Source organism: Sus scrofa, chromosome 9 (genome assembly GCF_000003025.6).
Source record: "Sus scrofa isolate TJ Tabasco breed Duroc chromosome 9, Sscrofa11.1, whole genome shotgun sequence".
Lineage (NCBI taxonomy): Eukaryota > Metazoa > Chordata > Mammalia > Artiodactyla > Suidae > Sus > Sus scrofa.
This window is the reverse complement of record NC_010451.4, coordinates 6169905-6191928: the sequence shown is the minus strand read 5'-3', so window position 1 is coordinate 6191928 and position 22024 is coordinate 6169905. Positions and strand designations below refer to the sequence as shown.

At 50.8% G+C, this 22024-nt stretch overlaps 1 protein-coding gene across 12 annotated transcripts in view; it reads left to right on the top strand.

Moving 5' to 3' along the window:
- The window catches only part of STIM1 (stromal interaction molecule 1), a 203479-nt gene that overhangs the window by 78162 nt on the left and 103293 nt on the right, over positions 1 to 22024 (top strand). The window contains exon 1 of one of the 12 annotated variants that reach the window (XM_021101948.1): positions 17233 to 17744. In XM_021101948.1, the coding sequence (XP_020957607.1) occupies positions 17702 to 17744 (43 nt within the window). In that variant the 5' untranslated portion in view covers positions 17233 to 17701. 12 annotated transcript variants of the gene reach the window in all.

The window sequence follows — 22024 nt, the reverse complement described above, 5'->3', positions numbered from 1 at the left end:
GGCCTTCCCCGCGCCCCGGTAGCTGACTTCCAGAGCACAGGGGGTGCTCCCAGAGGCGGCCTGGGCCTGCTTTGCTGCACCTCGCCCTGCGCCTCACAGGCTCGGCGAGGCCCTTGGGCCCGATACAGGGAGTGAGGAGGGAGGAAATGCCAGAAATGAGCTCGCTTGGCACCCGGGACCCTTCATTTGCAGGTTTGGCCTCGTGGGGCAGTGGAAGGTGAGAACGTGGAAGTGAACGCGTTCCCTGTAACAGCAGCTGGAAGGCCTCCCTCCAGACCAGGCCTGCCATCCTTGTCGCAGCGGCAGCTGCAGGGCGAGGCCCTCCCCTGTCGCGTTCTGGACCGAAGACAATGAGTTCTTCTAAATGAGCTCACTGGGCTCCCCGGGGATTTCTCACAGGGCCCAGAGCTCGAAACACGTCCTATTACACATGTTTTTCGACTGTGAGATTGCTTCTTCTCATCTTTTCACAGGGGAGGGAAGGGAGGTTTGCCGCAGGCCTGTGGCGGGGGAAGTGCCAGGCGAGGCTGGCTGCTGCTCTTGCCCCGATACCATTGCTCATTGCTCCTGCTGCCTGCAATTCCTATAGATTGTGAACGTGGTGAGGGCGAGGGAGCCGGGACTCTTGCTGTCTTTTCCTCCTGTCGCCCCTTCCTCCTGCCTGCGCCGGGCCACGAAGGCATTCAGGGGAGACTTGGCGAAAGACTGAGTAAAACCCCGAGCTGGCCCGGGAAGACCTCATAGGCTAAGCCAGAAGACCAAAGAAAGCAGAGCCCTCCCAGCTTCCCTGCAATATCTTTGGTTTTGATGATGATTCCTGTGGCTTGGCTTTCGTCGTGTCCGATGCCGCCCTGGCTGGAGCATGGACGAGGTGTGGTTTGTGACTCTGGTGTTTATCTGGTGAGAGCCAGGTCTGGAATGAAGCATCTCGGCTAGCTGAGGATTCCTTTGGGTTTTCAGCCCCCTCCTTGCTCTGCAGCAGCAAGCACAGGGCACAGAGATTGTGTGCAGCCTCGGAGACGCCATCACAAGTCAACATTTCTTGGACTGTTTTAGGTATTTCAAAATTCTTTTAATCCTCACAGTCCTCTAAGAGTAGTTACTGAAATTTTTGTTTTTTTTTTTTTTTTACCTTTCAAATTGATTTTATTGGGATAGAATTTATACACAGTAAAATGCCCTCATTGTAAGTGTGCAGTTTGAGTCCTGACAAGTGTAGACAGCTCTGTGACCTCTCCCCTGCAGTCAGGGCATCGGCATGTCTGTCAGTGGGCACCACTGCATTATCCTCCTTCCACAGAGCGGGAAACTGAGGTACAGAGGAGTTCAGCGACTTGCTCAAGGTCTCATGGTTAGTAAGTCGTAGAACGGGAATTGGAAGCCGGGCGCTTGGACTCCACAGCCCATCTTCTTAACTTCTGGGCTGTCCTGGTTTCGGTCTCTTCTCTGTGGTCCTGCCTTTGCCCACCTGGCCCTGCTGCACAGGTGCGTTGAGGAGCAGGATGACCCAGGCTCACAGTCTAAGCCCTGAAAGAGTCTTGGGGAGCGGGAGGCCCAGAGGTCGGCAGTGGGAAGGGATAACACAGCTCCCAGCGTCCCTAGGATCCCAGGGCCAGAGCGGGCAGAACTGCTTGCCTTAGGCGCAGGCCTTGCCGCTCCAAGCCTATGGAGACTGGGCTGGACCATGAGCCTCCTCGCAGGGTATAATGTCAGATCTGAAAAAGGGCCTGGCTCCTGGCTCACGTAGGGACATACGGAAGTACAGGTGGTGAGAAGACGCAGCAGTCCCCGTGGCAGGCTGCAGCCCGTTCTGGGCGAGGCACCGTAAGGGCGTCATGGACAGGCCAGAGCGTAGGTGTGTAGAGGAGGCAGGATGGAGAGGGGCCTTGAAATCTAGTCCTTTAAAGAGGGGTTGCAGGAGCCAGGTTGGGAAGCCCTGAAATGTAATCATTGTTTTCCTACTCTTGACAGGCCGTTCTTTGGAAGAGAAACATCAACTTGTTTTTCTTTGTGGCTTCAGAAGACATAATTAGAGCCCTGTGGGTGGGCCGGCATAGAAATTAAAGTGCGGTGGCTATGGCGGCGCTCATCAGATGGTCATTAGCTCGGGGTACAAATAAGGCCAATATCTCCATATGCAGATTAAAATCTCTTGAACGCGTGTGAAATTATTAGGGAATTCCATTTGTCTCTCTTGGGATGTTTCCTCCTCCCTCTTTCTGAAGTACTCAAGAAGTCTAAGGAGTCAGACTTAAATCCAGATAGAGGACTAGAGAATCTTACCCATCGGGTGATCGGTCGCAGGTTCCATGTTTTGGATTCTGTTGATGATGACACAGTGTGGCTTTCTAGAAAGAACCTCTTACAGTAGTTTGTTTCCTTATTTCCTGTGGCCGTGAGGACTCGGCTCTACAAAAGTGACGGGTGTTAGTGTTCCTTCCGTGTCACACGTGGCCTGGGCTCCCCTGTGCTTGAGCTCTCAGGAGATGCTCCTTAGTTTATATATCTATGTAGTTTACACATCCACATAACCTACATGTCTATATAGTCTATGTAGTTTATACACTTACTCTCTAGGCTCTATATCTGTATAGTTTATGTATCTGTCTAGTCTGTATGTCTGTCTAGTTTATATGCTTATATAGTCTGTATATCTACATATGCTCCTTCATGGAGAAGGGAGCCCCTACAATTCCTAGTTGGCTGATTTAGCCACATTTCAGTTCCAGAGCCAGCCGTCTTGGTAATCGTTTTGGTTGTGGTGTTGAGCTCGGCACACCCCTTCAGACTCTCTCTCTTCTCATCGTTAAGCGCTTGCTGTAGGCTCTTACTGTCCCTTCCTACTTTGAACTTATCTTAATATCTCTGTCAAAGAAATTCTAATAATATTGAACCTCAAAAGAAAGGGGTCTAGGTTTCAGTCTTCGTTCCTAGGAGGGAGTTGGACGCCGGGCGTATTTGCATTCATCTGCCGTAGTAGGTTTTCATACCCAGGGGTACTGGGAGCCGACTTGGCCGAGTCACCGAGGATTACCTTGTATCCTTTCCCCAAAGGGGGGGCGTGTGCCTGCTTGCATCGTATTTAGACAGTTAAAGGGGGTAAAAAGGCCCTCAAGGAAGCTCCTGTGGGGTTCGGAGGGTTAAGAATCCGCGTTGCTAAAGCTGTGGTGCATGCTGCAGCTTTGACTCGAGTTTGGTCCCTGGCCTGGGAACTTTCACACGCCCCGGGTATGGCACCCCCCAAAAAAGGCCCCCTCAATGACATACCTTCCCCAAGAGGACTTGATGTCTCTAAGACAGAGAGGGGCTGACAACTTTTATAATGGTGGTTTTTCTCTAATTAGTTTGAAAAAAAAATTTTTTTGGCCCACCTATAGCATACAGAAGTTCCTGGGCCAGGAATCGAATCCGAGCCACCAACATGACCTGAGCCACAGCAGTGACAATGCTGGATCCTTAACCAGCTGAGCTACCAGGGAACTCCCTTGAATTATTATTTAATGTGGTGCCCTGCTAATAAGTAAGATTTTCGTACTGCAGTAACTCTCTGTCACTGGAGCGGGCCACCCAGAGATAGGAGTGCTTTGGCATTATAACCAGAGACTGGCTGCCTAGGGCCACGGTGACGAAATGATAAACCTCCTAGTGAGACCGCCATGCAGACGAGTGAGGGTAGAATTAGCAGAGGTCAGAAGAGGTACCTGGACCACGTCGTCTGAACCTGGGTCTTGAAGCCCGTTCCTCTTTCCTCAGTATCTGTACTCCCACCTGCTAGCTTTGTCAAGTACTGCTTTCCTTTATATTTGGGTCTAATTTGGGCACAGGAGCTTTTCTGTATTGTCAAGTAACTAAGCCCTATGCAAAATGTTTACTTGTTTTTTATTTATTGTTTTGTTTTGTTTTCGTCTTTTTCAGGCCACACCCACAGCATATGAAGGTTCCCAGACTAGGGGTTGAATTGGAGCTGTAGCTGCTGGCCTACACCACAGCCATGGCAGTGTGAGATCCAAGCCACATCTGTGACCTGCACCCCAGCTCACAGCAACCCTGGATCCTTAACCCAGTGAGCTGGGCTGTGGTCAAACCTGCATCCTCATGGGTACTAGTCAGATTTGCTGAGCCACAATGACAACTCCCAGAATGTTTATTTTTTTATTAAAAATATTTTTGGCCTCGCCTACAGCATGTGGAGGTTCCTGGGCCAGGGATCAAACCTGCACCACCCCGAGCTGCTGCAATGACAATGCCAGATCCTTAACCTGCTCCGCCACAAGAGAACTTCTAAACAGGATGTTTAGACAGGGATTTTCTAAAGACTCAGAGACGGCATTAAGAAAATAAACAGGGTTGTTGAACGTCAGTAATCTGGCTTACAGAATGCTGTTTGATATGTATATCTCAGCAGGTATCCGTAGGCGGTGCACAGTTATCTGGTGATGAGCTGGAGCATGAGGAGAAACGGGCGGGGGTTAGGATGAGTTTCGTCCACAAGGCCCTTCCAGCTCTGAGACTCCATACGTCTCCTAGGTCCTTCCATCCTGAACATTCTAGAACTGACTTTGTGCCGTGATTCCTGGAAATCTTGCAGGCCCAACAAGGGTCAGGACAGTGGGCGACTGTGACGGAGGTAAAGGGACCGCTGCTCTCATTTCTATATTTCTCCCCGGTGCGGCTCTTCTCTTAGGCCGGAGAGATGCAGACAGCAAACAGGGCCTCTTATATTGACCCCCACGGCCGTATACTTTGGCCATGATGCTCCACTGCCCTTTTCTCGCTTGGCCCCTCGACGTCTTGTGAGATGGGCAGGAAAGTGCTTATTCAGCTCCTCTTGGAGGCGAGCAGATCGACGTCCAGAGGAGCTGAGTGCCCTGCTTGTCTGAGTTGCACGCTGGACTGACTCGCGTCCTTATTTCTTTGGATGAACACCGTGGAAGCGGTGAATGGATCAGAACCAGAGCCCACACTCTCTGTCCCTCGGCCCGTGTCTTGCGTCCATATTATTCTGAGCCTTCGGGGGCTTTCTGCGAGCCTCCCTGGGACTGGCTGGTTGTGCTGGCCTTCCTCTGGGGCTCCCTGGCTGGGGAGCTGCCGCTGCGTGCCCGCGGGAGAGAGCCTCGTCCTGACCGTGCTCCCTGCAGAGAGGGAAGGGCAGACACAGGCCGCCCACTGGAATTCTTTTTTTGTTCCTTGTTTTCTGGGATCTTCATATGATTGCTGACAGGAGTGACTCACAGACTTCACTGTGTGACTTTCTTGGTGGGGAGAACTGTTCCCTCAGCCCTAGAAGAACTCGGTTAAGAGGTGTGTGTGGTTGAGGCACTTGTGCTGAGCAGCTGTACCCAGCACCCAGCAGTTCTCTCTTCCAGCTGAGCCCCACCTACTGCTTTGGTTTGGTGACACGTGTGGCCACCCTGTGCCCAGGCGCGGGTCAGGTGCCGTGGGGAAGCCCTTCTCGAGCGGCTGAGGGTTCCGCTGGGGAGAGAAGGCACATATACCACAAACAGGAAGACAGCCTGAGATGGTTTTGAATAACGTGCCCAGTCACCTAGTGTGGCCGGGTTTAAAGTCCCGACGTGTCGAAGCGAGGGGTGGGGGTCCCGGGGCTGGGAGGTCTGGTGGGGGGCGCTTCCCGGTTGTGGGCCATCGACGAGGTGACCCACTGGACCACCTTTTCCTTGCCTGTGAAACGGGCGCCGGGGAGGAGGCTTACCAAGTTGTGACCACTGAAGGAGCCTCGTGTGCCCAAAGCCCGCCCAGAGGGGCCGATGCCCAGTAGGTGGTGAACCAGTGCCCGTTCTCTCCTTGCCTTTTCCAGGAGTTTTCCCAGAGGAACTCCGCCTGAGAGGGGGGTGAGGATTTGGGGGAAGGAAGAGTAGACGCGGGCGATGGGGAGCGGGAGGTGCAGAGGGGCAGGTCCCGTGAGCGTGGCAGTCTGGTGGGAGTGGAGGAAGAGGCAGTGAGAAGTAAAGCTAACGAGACAGACGTTTAGACTTTATTTAAAAGAGACGTTGGTGTTCCCGTCGTGGCTCAGTGGTTAACGAATTCGACTAGGAGCCATGAGGTGGCGGGTTCGATCCCTGGCCTCGCTCAGTGGGTTAAGGATCTGGTATTGCCATGAGCTCTGGTGTAGGTTGCAGACTTGGCTCGGATCCCAAGTTGCTGTGGCTGTGGTGTAGGCCGGCGGCTACAGCTCCGATTAGACCCCTAGCCTGGGAACCTCCATATGCTGCAGGAGCGGCCCTAAAAAAAAAGAGAGATGTTATCATGGGAAGTGTGTTTTGAGCTCTGTGTACAGTTGTGCATGTACACATATGCACGCCCTTTTAGCACGCTGCAGGTTAGTGCAGTAGCTACGAGCTCGGACCCTTGAGCTGACTCCTTGTCTCTAAATGCCACCAGTTAGTTTATTTCTCTGCGCCTTAGTTTCCTGATCTGAAAAATGGAGATGAGCATAATGATACCTTGTCAGGCTGTCGTGAGGATGAATGGGACGACAAAAGGGAAGTGCTTAGAGTGGCTCCCGACAGTGCTCCATAAATGTCAGGTGCTGTAACCACTGTAACTGTTCTTTAAATGAAATAAGACCTTTATAAAACAGTGGATGCCCTTACTGATAAATTCTGGTAATTGGGAAAAAAAAAGCTGATCCATTAACTGAAGGACTGGAATTTGTACTTTGAAGACCTCCGCTGTGGGTGATGAAGAGGCTTCAGTGTGACGAGTGAGGTGTGGCCTGCGTGGAGGGGTGCTGAACATTTTGAGGTTTGATGTGGCGCAGGCTTGATTTAGAGACGGAAGTTGGGCGCTGGGCTCTGGAGATGGGGCGCGTCTGTGCGAAATCATCCAGCGTGATACATTTGTTGCACTTGGAGGCAGTTCCTGGGAGGGTTGGGCAGGAGAAGTGCAGGACTTCGGCAGACTTGTCCGGGAACTTGAGTTCTGGTGAGGGAAATGCAGCAATACCACAGTACATGCTGCCACAGAAGCAGCCTTGCAGGAGTTCCTGTAGTGGCTCAGTGGGTTAAGAATCCGACACTATCTCTGTAAGGATGTGGGTTTGATCCCTGACCTTGCTCAGCAGGTTAAGGATCTGGTGTTGCCCCAGGCTTGGGCGTAGGTCACAGATGTGGCTCGGATCTTGTGTTGCCATGGCTGTGGTGCAGGTCTGCAGTTGCAGCTCTGATTTGACCCCTAGCCTGGGAACTTCCATATGCTGCAGGTGAGGCTGTAAAAAGAAAAAGAAGAAAAAGCATTGCTGCATATGTTTTGAGTGAATAAATGATTGTCCAAATAAAATAGGCTGGTCATTGAGCACTGTGGGAGGCAGTACGGGGCTTGGGCTTGAAGGTAGGGTGGGTTTTGATCACAGGGGGACAGCCTGGAGGGGAGAAAGAACATGGTACATGATCACGTTAGTAGCCAAACTCCGACCCAATTTCTCTATCCAGAGCAACATTCCTTAAAAAGCAATTAATATCTAGGCTGCATGTGGCCGTCACGTCATGTGGGCATCACAGCTTTTGAAGCCCCGCAAGGGCCAGGCTGAGCTGGCATTCTCTGCGGTCGGGTGGGGTATGGGAAGGGTGCAGTTACTGCCTTCCAAGTGGATAGTGCTTCAGGAGGATCTGAGCACCTGCTCCCCTACCCTTCTTTCAGCGCTGCTGTGCTGTGTGCCTTGGCTGGGCCCAGCTGGAACGTGGGTTTGGTGCTGGCTGGGTACAGTGGCAGGGACTCCCAAATGTGGGGCTTGCACGGAATGGGCTGTGGTTTGGTATGAGCTATTTGCTTTGCTCTGTGTTGCTGCAGCATTAAAGGAGTTTTGCTTTTATCTTTGGCTCACTCAAGGTTAAACCACTAAAGATTGCCCTTGAACTGAACCGTTTCTCATTTGGGCTGGCTTAAGGTTTAAGTCCGAAGACCATTAATGGTGGTATCCACCAGCAGAGCACTTTGTGAGCTAAGGTGGCTCTGGCCATCCTGGGAGGCTGTGTGCAAGGCAGGAAGCAGAAGTGGTACGGGCACGATACCGAAGTCTCTTGTAGATTCTCAGGCTTATGCTCAAGGCTTTGGGTCTGTGTGAGTGCAAGGTTGAGCTGGGACTGTTGTAGAGTTGTTTTACATTTTTCATTGTTTGCTTTTTAGGGCTGCACCTGCGGCATATGGAAGTTCCCAGGCTAGAGGTAGATCAGAGCTGTAGCCACCTGCCTACACCACAGCCACAGCAGTGCCAGATCCAAGCCACCAGCCTACACCACAGCTGAAGGCAACACCAGATCCCTGACCCACTGAGCCAGGCCAGGGATCAAACCCGCATCCTCAAGGATACTGGTCGGGCTGGTTACCGCTGTGCCACGACAGGAACTTCCGTCCATTATAAAGTTCCCTGGACTTTACCTGGAGCAGATGCCCCAGAGGGGAAACATAACTTTTGAAGCACCCAGGGCTATAGCATATTTATTTTGTCCAAGGCAACCCCTCTACTAGGAATCTAGGCCTCTCCAGTCTGCCCTGGAGACTTCTCTGTCCTCGTCTGTGCAGCCTTCGTGTTCTAGCATCCACATGGTCCATATTCTCTAAGGCCAAGCCGATGGCCAAGTCGGCCTTCTCTGGGAAGCCTTTCCCTGACCCTTAAAGGAGGATTAGTCATCTTGCTTCCACAGAACTTGGTATACCCCCCTTTTGTCCTTTATAGGGCGCACCTATGGCATATGGAGGTTCCCAGGCTAGGGGTTGACTCGAAGCTGCAGCCAAGGCCTGCGCCACAGCCACAGCAACGCGGGATCCGTGACCCATGCTGCAGCTTGCCACAATGCCGGATCCTTAACCCACTGAGCCACAATGGGAACTCCATATCCCTTTTTTTTTGAATCTTAAAACTTTATTGAAGTATAGTTGATTTACAATGTTGTGTTAATTTCTGCTCGTATATCCCTTGATTATAGCTCTTTGCTTATATCCTGATCACCTGCCTTCTCCACTAGAAGGCAAGGCTTTGTTTTTGTTTTTTTGGTAAAGCTATTGATTTTTTTTTTTTTTTTTTTTTTGGGCCTATGGAGTTCCTGGGCCAGGGATCAGATCTGAGCCCAAGCTATGACCTAAGCCTCAGCTGCGGCCACATGGGATCCTTAATCCACTATACCAGGCTGTGTATCCAACCTGTGTCACAGGTCTCCGAGACACCGCCAATCCTGTCCCACCACAGCAGGAACTCCAAAGTTATTGATTGCTTTTTAATTAAAAAGATAATTTACTGCTGAGCATAATTTCCCCAAAAGAGCTATTGGCCAACTCAAGGTTCTTAAAAACATCTTGTGGAATAGATGAAAAAATACACCAGAAAATAAATGTAACTTTCATTCTTCCTCTCTGATTCCCACAGTCACATTACTAAGACTTGAAGAACACAAATTATCACTTGTTTATATAAAAATTACGTAAGTGGAGTGTCGGTTGTGGCTCAGCGGGTTAAGAACCAGACATAGTGTCCGTGGGGATGCAGGTTTGACCCCTGGCCTTGCTCAGTGGGTTAAGGATCCAGCATTGCCCCCAAGCTTCAGCATAGGTCATGGATGTGGCTCAGATCCAGCATTACTGTGCCTGTGGTATAGGCCTCAGCTTCAGCTCTGATTTGACTCCTAGCACTGGAACTTCTATATGCTGCAGGTGCGGCCCTAAAAAGAAAAAAAATTCACAGAAGTGATAGAAGCAAATGACTTAGTCCAAAAATGGCGTCATCCATAACAATGAAGCAGAAATGAAAAGTTAAGCTTTTTTTTTTTGTCTTTTTAGGGCCACACCCGCAGCACATGGAGGTTCCCAGGCTAGGGGTTGAATCGGAGCTGTAGCTGCTGGCCCCTACCATAGCCACAGCAACGCGGGATCCAAGCTGCGTCTGCGACCTACACCACAGCTCACCACAGCGGATCCTTAACCCACTGAGTGAGGCCAGGGATCGACCCCGTATCCTCATGGATACTTGTCGCGTTCCTTAACTGCTGAGCCACAATGGGAGCTCCAGAGTTAAGCTTTTTGAAGACAGAGGGGTGTGTGTGTGTATGTGTGTCTCTAGTACCTAAGTTGTATACAGGATAAACATCAATAATGAAGAATGAATGAATAATTTAATGGTGGATTTTTTTTTTAAGTCTTTTTCCTTATTAGGAGCTCAAGAGAGCAACTGAGTTGATTTGGTAGCTGGGCCTCAGGCTGGGGTAACTTTGATTTCTCCTGTGCAGACTGAAGAATCCTTTGAAATATTCCCCCCTCCTAGGGTGTTTCTCCCTGGCCTTTCCTTTTTCGGCCTTCCTCTCTTTTCTTTAATTGCCATTTAAAGCTGTGTCTGCTGAGGAGGAGCTGGTGGAGGGGAATGTTCCCTGAGGACATGGTGTCTAATGGCAGCCAAGGCTTTGCGCTTGATTAACTCATGGGTTGGCTCCCTGACTTTGAGGCATCAAGGGCGGGAGCATGAGAGCGTGTCAGCAGAGTTTCAAGAGTCTGTGTGCGCGCCAGGTCAGGGTGGAGGTGGAGGGAGGAGGTTGGGAGCCGTGCGGGATGGTCAGAGAAATCTGGAGCTGTAGACGCCTCCTCAGGACCGTGTCTTAGATTCTCCTTTGTGTGATCCAGAGTCAGCTCAGTCCAAAGAGCGGAAGTCCAGAGACTTGACGTCCTTCGGCCACCGCTCACATCTGCTACTGCTCCATTGGCCTCATTTTTTCTCACCTGTCAGGTGGGAGTTGGCGGTCTCTGTCCTGCTGGCCTCCTTGGCTGTCGTGAGGATCAGAGCCCTGTTCAGAGCAAGAGAAGAGAGTAATGCCTCCGGCCACTCACCCATCTTTTCTCATCAGAGCCTTCCTGACTCTGGAGGAATCGACTGCTGTGGCCCAGTCCCTCCTGCTCAGGTCCCTCTGACCTTTCTGGCTCTGCAGCCTCCAGATCGTCACTCATTGGTACAGGGGTCCCAGCAAGGCCCTCCGCTGGCTCTGACCGCCTCTGTCAGGGCTGTCGCCTTGCTGTCTTGACCTTGTCTGTTTGCAAGGAGCTATTACAAGAAGAGGCTCCGGCGTCAACCTTCCTGGGTTTGAATCCTTACTTGTACGACTTACTGGCTGTGTACTTTGGGGCAAGTTACTGAATGTCTCTGTGCTTTAGTTTCCTGTCCGTACGTGAGGAGAATGACCATAGCTGCCCCACTGAGTCACCGTGAGAATTAACTGCACCAGTGGATGCAGAGAGCTTAGACCAGCACCTGGCAGATGGCAAGCATTCAGACATGTTATGTATTGTTACGATAACTCTTCCCTAACTCACTAATCCCTGTGTGGAACTCGGGTGGGCTGCTGGCCATGTGTGTTTCCTTTTGTGCCCCCAGCTCTGCTCCACAGCCTCGGAACAGCAAGCTCTCGATAAGAATTTCTTGAATGGGAATTTAAGTTGAATCCTGGATTTGCCGTGGATGGGTCCTCACTTCACACCTGGGACCAAGGGACTTGCCTTCTCAAAGCCCTAGTTTCCACATCTGTTAAATGGCAGTTATAATCCTTGTCTGGCAGGGCTGCTGTGAGGACTGAATAGGCAGGAATTGCCGGGCATTGTCTGTGCCGGGCATTGTAGGCGCCCTCCATACCTGCCGGCTGCGTGGCGCCTGGGGCCTAGGAGTCTGCGAGGTGCTGAGGGCCCCTCGTGGCTGCTGGGTCCAGGGTGGCTTCCAGGGTGAACCTCTCCGGATCCGGGCCCAGGACAGAGGAAGGAAGCAGAACCCCTGGGATTTCTCTTAGCGTTTCCAGCCTTTTCTGTCTGCCTTCCCTGCGTGTTCTTCTTTGGAGTCTAAGTTCCTAGAATAGCCAGAATATTTTTCTGCCTCTTAGTTTCCCAAAGTGTCTTAAGCAACCAGACCACTTTTGTTTTGGCTTCTCTAAGCTTGCTCTGTTTGCTCCTTGTCATTCGTCATTAGCTGTTAGTAGATCCTGCCTGTTTTCAGTTTCCTGACCTGTTGTACTTTTTCCAAGGCCAAACCAGCAGCCAAATCCCTTTGTCCTGTTCACTCTAGCCAGCAGGAAGTGCCCTGGCCTTGAGGTAGAAGACGCGGTTCCGGGCCGGCTGTCATGGCCTAGCTGTGTGACCTTGGGCAAGCCCTCTCCCTCTCTGGGCCTTGGACACCTCATCATTAAAATGAAGCTTTGGGTGTTCCCATCGTGGCTCAGTGGTTAACGAATCCGACTAGGAACCATGAGGTTGTGGGTTCAATCCCTGGCCTTGCTCAGTGGGTTAATGATCTGGCGTTGCCATGAGCTGTGGTGTAGGTCGCAGACATGGCTCAGATCCCGTGTTGCTGTGGCTCTGGCGTAGGCTGGTGACTGCAGCTCCGATTCGACCCCTAGCCTGGGAATGTCCATATGCCACAGGAGCGGCCTTAGAAAAGTCAAAAAATAAAATAAAATAAAATGAAGCTTTGGAACCAGCTGCGTGATTTCTAAGGGTTCTTAAATTCTGTGTGTGCGTTTGGACAAGTCACTTTTCTTTTTGGGGAGGCGCTGCTTCCTCATCTGTAAACCTAAGCAGGTTGCCCTGAATAACTCAGAGTCAGTTCTCGGCCTGAGTGTTTCTCTTTCCTGTGGGCCTCGTGTTGCTTTCTGGAGCGTTTCTGTGACTGTTCGCGGCTGCAGACAGGAAACTCGAACACCTCTAACTTGGCAAAGGTGGCTGCTCCCTCTGAACCTCATCCCAGCCCGTTTCCTGTGTTTACAGCATCCGGGTTCTGCCCTTGGTGACAGGCCTGACAGGCCATACTCCAGTTCTGCCTCCGTGGCCTGGTGCAGAGGAGGCCAGAAATGAGCAGCAGCTGGGGAGCCGGGAGACAGCGTTTGCGTCTCTGCTCAGCTCTGTGACCCGAGGCAAGTGAGCCCCCCCTGGGGTTCCATGTCCTCATCTGGAAAAGCAGAGGGCTTACCCCGTGCCGTTTTCTGGCTCTGATGCTGTAGGCTATGAATACTTGCCTCTCTTTTCCCCCACCGAAGGGCTCTTTGTTTAGCCTGATTCTTTTACGTACTCCACCCTGGAAGGGACCCAGGGCAGCTCCCTTTTGCATTTCCTCCTGGGACACAGTAAGAGGAAGAAAGAATAGCCGCTCTTGGACCCAAATTGGCAGCAGAGAGGAGTTGAGGTGGGGAGCTGGCGTGACTGAATTACCCAACAAATCAGCTGCATGGTTGGTGACCAGGCAGATAGCAGTATGTGCTTAGTCTTTTTTTTTGGTCTTTTTGTCTTTTTGCTTTTTCTAGGGCCGCTTCCTGCGGCATATGGAGGTTCCCAGGCTAGGGGTCTAATCAGAGCTGTAGCCACCAGCCTACGCCAGAGCCACAGCAACGCGGGATCCGAGCCACATCTGCAACCTACACCACAGCTCACGGCAACGCCGGATCCTTAACCCACTGAGCAAGGCCAGGGATCGAACCTGCAACCTCATGGTTCCTAGTCGGATTCGTTAACCACTGTGCCATGATGGGAACTCCAGTATGTGCTTATTCTTATCAAGATTCTGGAGATGAAAAAAAAGATTGTGGAGATAGACAGTATCTGAATGCTAGCCCTGCTTTCCCCATTTATGTGACTTGAGTGGGTCCATTGACCTGGGCCTCGGTCTCCTCATCTCACATCTGGAGTAGTAAAGGTACCACCTTCACAGAGTTGTAAAAGAGACGCTCTCTCTAAAAGTCCCAGCATGGTTCCTGTCGTGTTCATCCTCTCTCTCTCCCTTGGACAGTTGGAATGTGCTTAATTTTGTACCTGAAGAGAGAGCAGAAGGATGCTCAAATCCCATTCCAGAGATGCTAACAGGCCAGCTGGAGACAGAATTAAATTATGACTGGAAGAAACCTTATGAGGTGGTGCCTGGACCAGACTGGGCTCAGTTCTCTGACCTCAGAAGGGAACATTCCCAGGGCCTGGGATGACTCAAGAGGGTTTCCTCCTGGAGAGGACGTTCCCTGAAGGGCCAGCAGTCTTAACCAGGAGGAGCCGGGGGGACAGTGATCCTAGGTACCTGCCTACTGTTGGTCAAGCTGTTGCTTTATGTAAGTCAATTTCACATACATCTCTTCCCTCTCCCTTCAGCTAGGTAGTTATTATCCAAGGGGTAGATTTTTAAATTTTTAAGAGAAAAAATATAAGGCAAGGGGAAAACATAGCTTTTATCCAGCAAACACTTTGATCGATGGGTTAGGTAGTTCGCTTGCATAATCGTAAATGCTTAGGGTATTATGTTATTATGCCACATTTTACAGATGAAGAAGCAGTGCCTCCAAAAGGTTAAGCAACTTTTTCAGTTCAATATTAACAAGTTACAATGACAAATCAAAGGAGTTCTCCATAATAATTGAGTGCCGCCAAAACCAGTTGAGAAGATGCATATAATTGAGCAGCCCTTGTCTGTGTTTAGTTACCCAAGTTCTCAGTGATCCGTGAGCGTCTTTTGCGTTCATCCTTCGGGGATGGCGGCCTTATTCCTGGCTTCCCTTGTACTCGCCTCTGGCTCTTCGCAGTGATTCCCAATTCTCTAGACCCCCAGTTCTACCACTGACTTAAATTCAACCTCCTTACCTCAACCTTAGATCCCTCAATTCTCTTTCCAAATACTGATCAGGCGCCTGCCATATACCAGCCTGGAGATGGATGCAAGTACCAGTTCCTGCTTGGATCTTTTAGTGTAGTGGTTAGACAGAACAGAAACAACTTGGTAGTAATTGAACACTTGCTGTGTGCCCGGCTCTATTCGAAGGGCTTTAGATATGTTCACTCAGTTAATTTGCACAATTTTATGAGGTAGGTACATACTGTTTTCTCCTTGTTTTAAGACAATGAAATGGGGCAGTGAGAGGTTAAGTGATTGGTCTAAGTGTGATGGGGAAGCACAGGGGCCACGAGAACACAGAAGAGGGGCTCCTAATCAAACCCCAGGAGTTTCAGTGTAGAGAATATTTATTGGGGGAATCAGAAGAAGCCTGAATAGACTCTTAACACTTGAGCAGGAATTAGTCGGGTGTAGAATGGGGCAGGCAGAGGGAACATCATGTACAGAGCCCCAAAGTGAATCTCGCCCTGCGATCTTGCGTCTTGAATTGAAAGTAGTTTAGTTCGGTGGGAGTGGGGTGTGTGCGAGTGAACGGCACAGCGGAAGGCTGGAGGACGCGGGGGGACCGCCCTTGAAAAGCCTTGTAAGCTCAGTTACTTTATATTCATTATACAGGCCAAGGGTTTCTGCTCTTGGGGATCTGAAGCCCTGAAAATTCCTTGCGGGATGTCTTGTTTCCACAATCAATTTTCAATTGATGGATATTAAAAGCACAGCTATTATTATTACTGTGTTTTGACCGGGCCTGCAGCAGCTTGATAGGGGATCTCAGTTCCCAGACCAGGGATTGAAGCTGGGCCACAAGGGTGAAAGTGTCAAGTCCTAACCAGTAGACCACCGGGGAACTCCCAAGTACAACTATTATTATATGGAGCTTTTATGAACTACTCATTGAAAAAAGTTAGGAATCCTTGTTATAGGAACTTGGGAGCCCTGGGAAGGATTATTTTTGGGGTTTTTTGTTTGTTTTGTTTTTGTCTTTTAGGGCCATACCTGCGGCTTATGGAGGTTCCCAGGCTAGGGGTCGAATCGGAGCTACAACTGCCGGCCCAGGCCGCAGCCACAGCCACAGCCACGCCAGATTTGAACCGCATCGGCGACCTACACCACAGCTCACGGCAATGCCGGAAGGATTATTTTTAATTACAAATTTTATTGAGATAATTACAGATTTACCTTCAGTGTTAAGAAATATTACAGAGAGGTCACTGGGGAACTTGGTACGGTTTCCCCAGAGGAACATTTTGGAAAACTGTGCTGTGATATCACAACCAGGATATCGACATTAACACTGGCCTTGTTCAGATTTTCTCAGTTTACATCTGCTCGTGTGTGTGCATGTGCGTGTCTCTGTGTGAGGGCGTGTGCACATCTGTGTGTGTGTGTGTCTGAGGGTGTGCGCGCGTGTGCGCGTGTGCACCAAGTTCTGTTCCAACGCCGTGAAGCTCATTCGTGTTTTTCTTCTATAATCGCTCCTTCCCTCTCACGTCCATCCCTGTCCCTCACCCTCTATCTTTCATTTCTAAAATTCTGTCCTTTCAAAAAATGTTACATAAATAGAAGCATAGAGTTTGTAACCTTTTGGAATTGGCTTTTTTTTTTTTTTTCTTGCTCAGCAGAATTCCCTGGGAATTCGCCCAAGGCTGTGTATCATCACCTCAGCCCTCCTCACGCAGAGTCGTGCGGAGGGACTGCAGTGCAACCCGCCACCCTTTGGGGGACATGGTGATTGAGTCCCGCTTTTGACGCTGACACAGAGACCTTCTCTCCACAGTCGTGTGCAGCTGTTTAGGTGAACCTGTGGAGGATTTTATTCAGCAGGGGTTGGTCTGGTCGGATTTGAATTTTAGAAAAATTACCCTGCCCGCTTTGGTAGAGGACGCGTTTGAGAGACGCCCGAGCAGGGCCACAGGGAGGTGAGCGGGGCGTCTGTCCTCGTGACCCGGCAGGTTACCCCGAGACCTGAACTCGCGTCTCTGAGCTGGACTGTGCTTTGCCGCAGAGGCCTCGCCTCCGAAACCCCGTCGCGCTTGTGCCGATGAGGGAGCGGGGCCGGGGAGCGGGGCCGTCGGGAGGCCCCGGCTCTCCTCCTTCCGGAGGGTCCGCGCCCGCTGGGGAGCCGGGTCTGCCGCCGGAGCTGAGAGCCGCGCCGGGTGCCCAGGGCCTGCGCCCCTGCTTCTCCCGAGGTCGTCCTGACTGCCGGGTGTTTCGCCGACGTTCTTGGTTGTCTTCCGTCAGGAAAAGGAGGCGTGGGGCCCGTGAGCTTCCTCGCGTTGTTTCAGTGGAGGCCTCCAAGGGGCAGAAAGACGGTGAGCAGTTCTCTCCTGGTCCTGGGCTCTTTGGAGCCTCGAGCTGGGTTTGCTGCGAGGCCAGCCAGCCGTGGGCCTGGGAGGCTGGGGGTGACCTCTTGCCGCTTTGGAAACTGGAATCCACGTTGTTTTTACCCCATGCAGTCATGTGCCTGGTCCCTCAGTGTTGATGTCTTCAAGGCATTTCTCTCTGTGCGTGGGGCTGCTATGGGCGACACTGATTGCTGTGGGCAGCCCCCCTTCTGAACCCAGAGGGTGTAAAATCCTAGGGGACGTCTGCCCTGGGCACCGCGCAAAGTCCCTGTCTGGGCAGGTCCTTGGATGCCCACCCCGGCACTTTTAGAAAGCTCTTCCTAGCAGAAAGCTGTTTTGAATTTGTGTGTAATTATTTTTTGGCCATCCCAGACCCTGACAAGTGCTGGCCAGGACCCAGGAATGTTTGGGTTAGGCGCCAGATCAGGGAATTTGGGGTAGTTTTTGAACAAGCGTGTGTTGATGGAATTTTTCTTGGACTGCCACCCTTCTGGGCACAGACGCCTTTAGAATGTAAAGACCTGTGATGTTTGGGACTCCAGAGCTGAGGAAGTGCATCTTCTAAATCTGTGAGCAGCTTTCAGGTGTCACTAGGCCAGGTAGTGCGCTGCCCAGTCCTGGACCAGACATAGAGGACGCCGGAAAAATCAGACTCCTCCTGCTGTCGGTGGGAAGATTAGACTCAGAGGTAAAGCAAAGAAGAGAGAAGTGACAACAAGCAACAGCCCTTTCTATGGGGCCTCACTGTTTTTCAAAGGACTTTACTGATTTTTCGGGTAAGGAAATTAATCCTTAAGAGTAGTCAGGATATAGGAAGGTTGGATTTGAAGACCCACACCTACAGCTTCTGCAGTTCAGTGTGTGTTTTAGTAATTGGGAGGTAAGAGATGGAGGGGGCCCTGGAGGCTGGAGAGGTGTCTTATTTCCCTTTGTATTCCTACTGCCTTTAATTTGCTTACTGTTCAACAAAATAGCTGAAAGTCATAAATGAGTGTTAAAATGGCAGCATGTAAACACTGAACGTGAGGCCACATACTTGTAATTCAGTCAGAAAGGTTTAGGTTTAAAAGGGCAGGCAGGGAGTTCCCGTCGTGGCGTAGGGGAAACGAATCCGACTAGTACCCATGAGGTTGCAGGCTCGATCCCTGGCCTCGCTCAGTGGGTTAAGGATCTGGCATTGCCATGAGCTGTGGTATGGGTCGCAGACATGGCTCAGATCTGGTGTTGCTGTGGCTGTGGTGTAGACCGGCAGCTACAGCTCCAATTAGACCCCTAGCCTGGGAACCTCCATATGCCACAGGTGTGGCCCTAAAAAGATAAAGACAAACAAACAAACAAAATGGCAGGCAAATAGGATGTTAAGCAGGTGGGCCGGAACCCCAGGCTCTGCCGGAGACCAGAAGTGGGCGCCTGGAGCCAGCGCAGCCAGAAGGTGGCTGCACCGGAAGCTATTGAGGAGTTACTGAGGTCACGGCCTGCTTGGTGGGGACCAACTTTAGGGATTCACCATCCCTGAAGGAGGCTTCTTGTGAGGTCGGAGTTGGAAGAAAAGAATACTGACTGGAGGAAGATGGCAGAAATGGGACACAAAGAGGTGACCAAGTGCCCCCTGACTCAGCCCCGGGAGAGGCCTGTGCCCTCTGACTCAGCCCCGGGGGAGAGGCCTGTGCCCCCGACTCAGCCCCGGGAGGAGAGGCCTGTGCCCCCTGACTCAGCCCCAGGGGGAGAGGCCTGTGCCCCCAGACTCAGCCCCGGGGGGAGAGGCCTGAAGATTTCCTCCTCTAGCAGATGATTAAGTTGCATGTGCTGAAACAGTAGCACCTTTTTTGCTCTTTTTGCTCCTTTGTAACCTACACCAGGGACTCAGTGTTCCCCCTGGGTGTCTTTTTAACTTTCAGGACCTAATGAAGAAGCGCCTTTGGCTGGTGCTGGACACTGAAGAAATGAAGGCAAAACCAGGAAGTTGTGTTTCACCCTGCTGGGGAACGGCAGAAGCTCACTTAGCATTTCTGCGTTTTCCCCTAACAGACGAAAGGAATCTGCTGGATTCCTTCCCCGCCCCACCCCATTTGTTGGCCTTGGAGAGTAGGAGTCAGTGGTTGAAGGGCGTCCTCTTGTGCAAGCTCCTCTGGGTCTCCCAGCTACGGCCGTGCTGCAAGACACGGCCCGAGAAGTCAGCGAGGCTGCTGACCTCGTTCTGACGCTGCTCTGCGGGTCCACCTGGGGCCACACACCACCCATTTCACGGCCTCAGTTTCCTTCTCCAGTTGTAAGATGCCTTCCAGAGGGCCCCCCCCCCCCAGTTCTGCCGCTGAGAGTCTGAGTCTGATGAGGGATCCCAGGATCCGTCACCCCCATTCCATGCCAGCAGCTTCTGCAAGATTAGCGAGAAGGACCCTTTGCTTTTGGCTCCTTTGGTAAATCGGTCCATGGGAGATGGGCTGGCCTTGCTTGGGTGGCCTCCCCTCCTTCTCTTCTACCCGTCGTTCATGCTGTGCCATCTCCTGCTTCTCTGGTCTCTGGCCTCTAACCACATTCTACCTGTATCTTTGTAACTCATGTACTGTGCTCATTCTCGTGCTTTTTGTGGGCAAAGACTGTATTTGTGTGTCTCTGGATTTGCTCCTTCATGCAACAAGTTCTGGGGATTCATTTGTTTATTCAGCAAGTGTTTATTAAAGCCAAACTGTTGTGCTAAGGACTTGGCTAAGTGCTAGGTGTTGTCTGGAAGCCAGGATTCAGGCGGGAAGAAGCTAGCTAGCCATGGTTCCTGCTGCTGTGGAGCTTATAGTTTGGGGAAGAGACAGGTATTAAGCAATGTATCATACAAAGAATTACAGTTGTGTAGAGTCTTATAAATGAAAAATGTAGGATACGTTGGAGAATATATAATGTGGGCCTAAAGCAGTTTGGGAAAGAAGATGAGTCAAAGAAGATTCTTTGGAGAAAAAGTATTTAAGCTGAGCCCAGCAGTATGAGTCAGAGTTTGCAGGTTAAGAAAGAGAAGAGTCTTTTCGTATAAAAGGAATTCTAGGTGGTTCTGCCCCTGGGCTGCACATCAGCATCCCCAAGGATAGGCGAGTATACGCGCATATGTTCACACAAAGACGTATATACAGATATGCATAGAACTTTATTTTTATTTTTATTTTTGGCTTATAAGCAATGGAAATTTATTTCTCATCATTCTGGACATAGCACTTTATTTTAAAAGTTAGAAACTGGTCGGTGGGTAAACCGCGTGGCATCCATTCGGTGGCCTGCTACTCAGCGATGCATCGGAACACACTGCTGCTTTGTGTGACCACATGCTTAAAATCTCAGATCTTGCAGAACAAAAGAAGCCAGACGCAACAGAGAACAGAGTGATGATTGTGTTTACCGGACGTTCTGGAACAGGCAAAACTAATTTCTAGCGATAGGAATCACCTCCGTGGTTGTTTGGGGAGAGAGAGAAAGGTTGGCGGTGAAGCCAAGTGGGGTCATTTTGTGGTGGCGGAAGGGTTCTTGTCTTTATTGGGGTGGTGGTTACGTGAGTGTGAATGTTTGTCAAGTGCACTTTGAACGGGGGCATTTTATTATACCCTAAGAATGTCCATGCTCCATCATTATAAGTGTCCAAAAAAAAGGAAAAAAGGCAAAACCTATCTATGGTGGTCACCACTGCCAGGGTACTGCTGCCAGGGTACCGCTGCCAGGGGAGGAGAGCTGTGGTCGTGGAATATTGACTGGGGAGGAGTGAGGGGAGCGAGTCTTCCGGACGCGCTGGGAATGTTCCCTGGCTGGGTTTTGGTGGTCATTACGCAGTATATGGGTCGGTAAAAGTTAATTGATCCTTATGCTTATTTATGCACTTTCTATGTGTTATTTCTCAATTAAAAAAAAAAAAAAACAACCCTCCCCTAACCCAAATCCATACCTAAGTCCCATCCACAGAGATACTGACTTGATTGATCGCGGATGGGGCCTGGGCATCGGTAGTTGGCGAGCTCCTAAGGTGCTTGGGATGTGCAGCTGGAGCTGACAGCCATGGCACCGTGTGGAAAAGCGGGGCAGAACGTGCCATGTTCAAGAAGATCACACGAAGCAGGAGACGTTGCCGGACGCAAGACCAGAAAGGTAGCAGGTGTCAGATGTGGCCTGGCAGGCCGCATGAGCAAATGTGGACTTTATGTTAAGAATAATGAGAGGCTTTTGAAGGGCCTTTCGTAGGGGATGCCTTGGACAGCAGTGCAGCTGGTCTGTACAGCGCTGCGACACCTGCATTGCTGCTGCTGGCTCGTGAGGGCTGAACTATCCCCCTGACAGGGCCGGGCTGGGAACAGAAGAGCCTTGAACTAGGGTCAGTGAGTGATTCAGTGTGAGGAGTGAGGGTGAGTGAGACCCCAAGAGTCCCGACACAAACAACTGGCGAGGTGGGGAGCCTGGGGGGAAGGAAGTGCCTTTAGACTCAGACACGATGGGTTGAGGTGCCTTCTAGACCTCCGTGTCAGGAGGTAGCTGGATCTGGGACTTTCCATAGGCCAAAAGCGAAACTTGAACCAGAGGCATCGTTTTGTTTTTTGGGAGTTGGTAATAGCTAGTAAGTTTTTAAAAATGGGAGTTGAAGCTATGAGGAGATTACGAGAATGCTGTGTGAGATGAGAAGAGAGCCTAGGACTGAATTATTTAAAACTCCAGCATTTAGGGAGTTCCCATTGTGGCTCAGCAGTAACGAATCTGATTAGGATCCATGAGGATGTGAGTTCGATTCCTGGCTTTGCTCAGTGGGTTAAGGATCCACCGTTGCTGTGAGCTGTGGTGTAGGTCACAGATGTGGCTTGGATCTGGCATTGCTGTGGCCTGGGAACTTCCATATGCCGCGGGTGCAGCCCTAAAGAGACAAAAAAAAAAAAAAAGAAAGAAAAAAAAAAGTTATGTAGAGAGGAAAAATCTGCTTTGCACATTAGGGAAGACTCATTCATTCATTCGTTCAACAAATCTATATTGAACCCCTACTATGTGTCAGGCACTGTGTGAATCCCTGGGAATTCTGCAGTGAACACAAAAGTCTCTG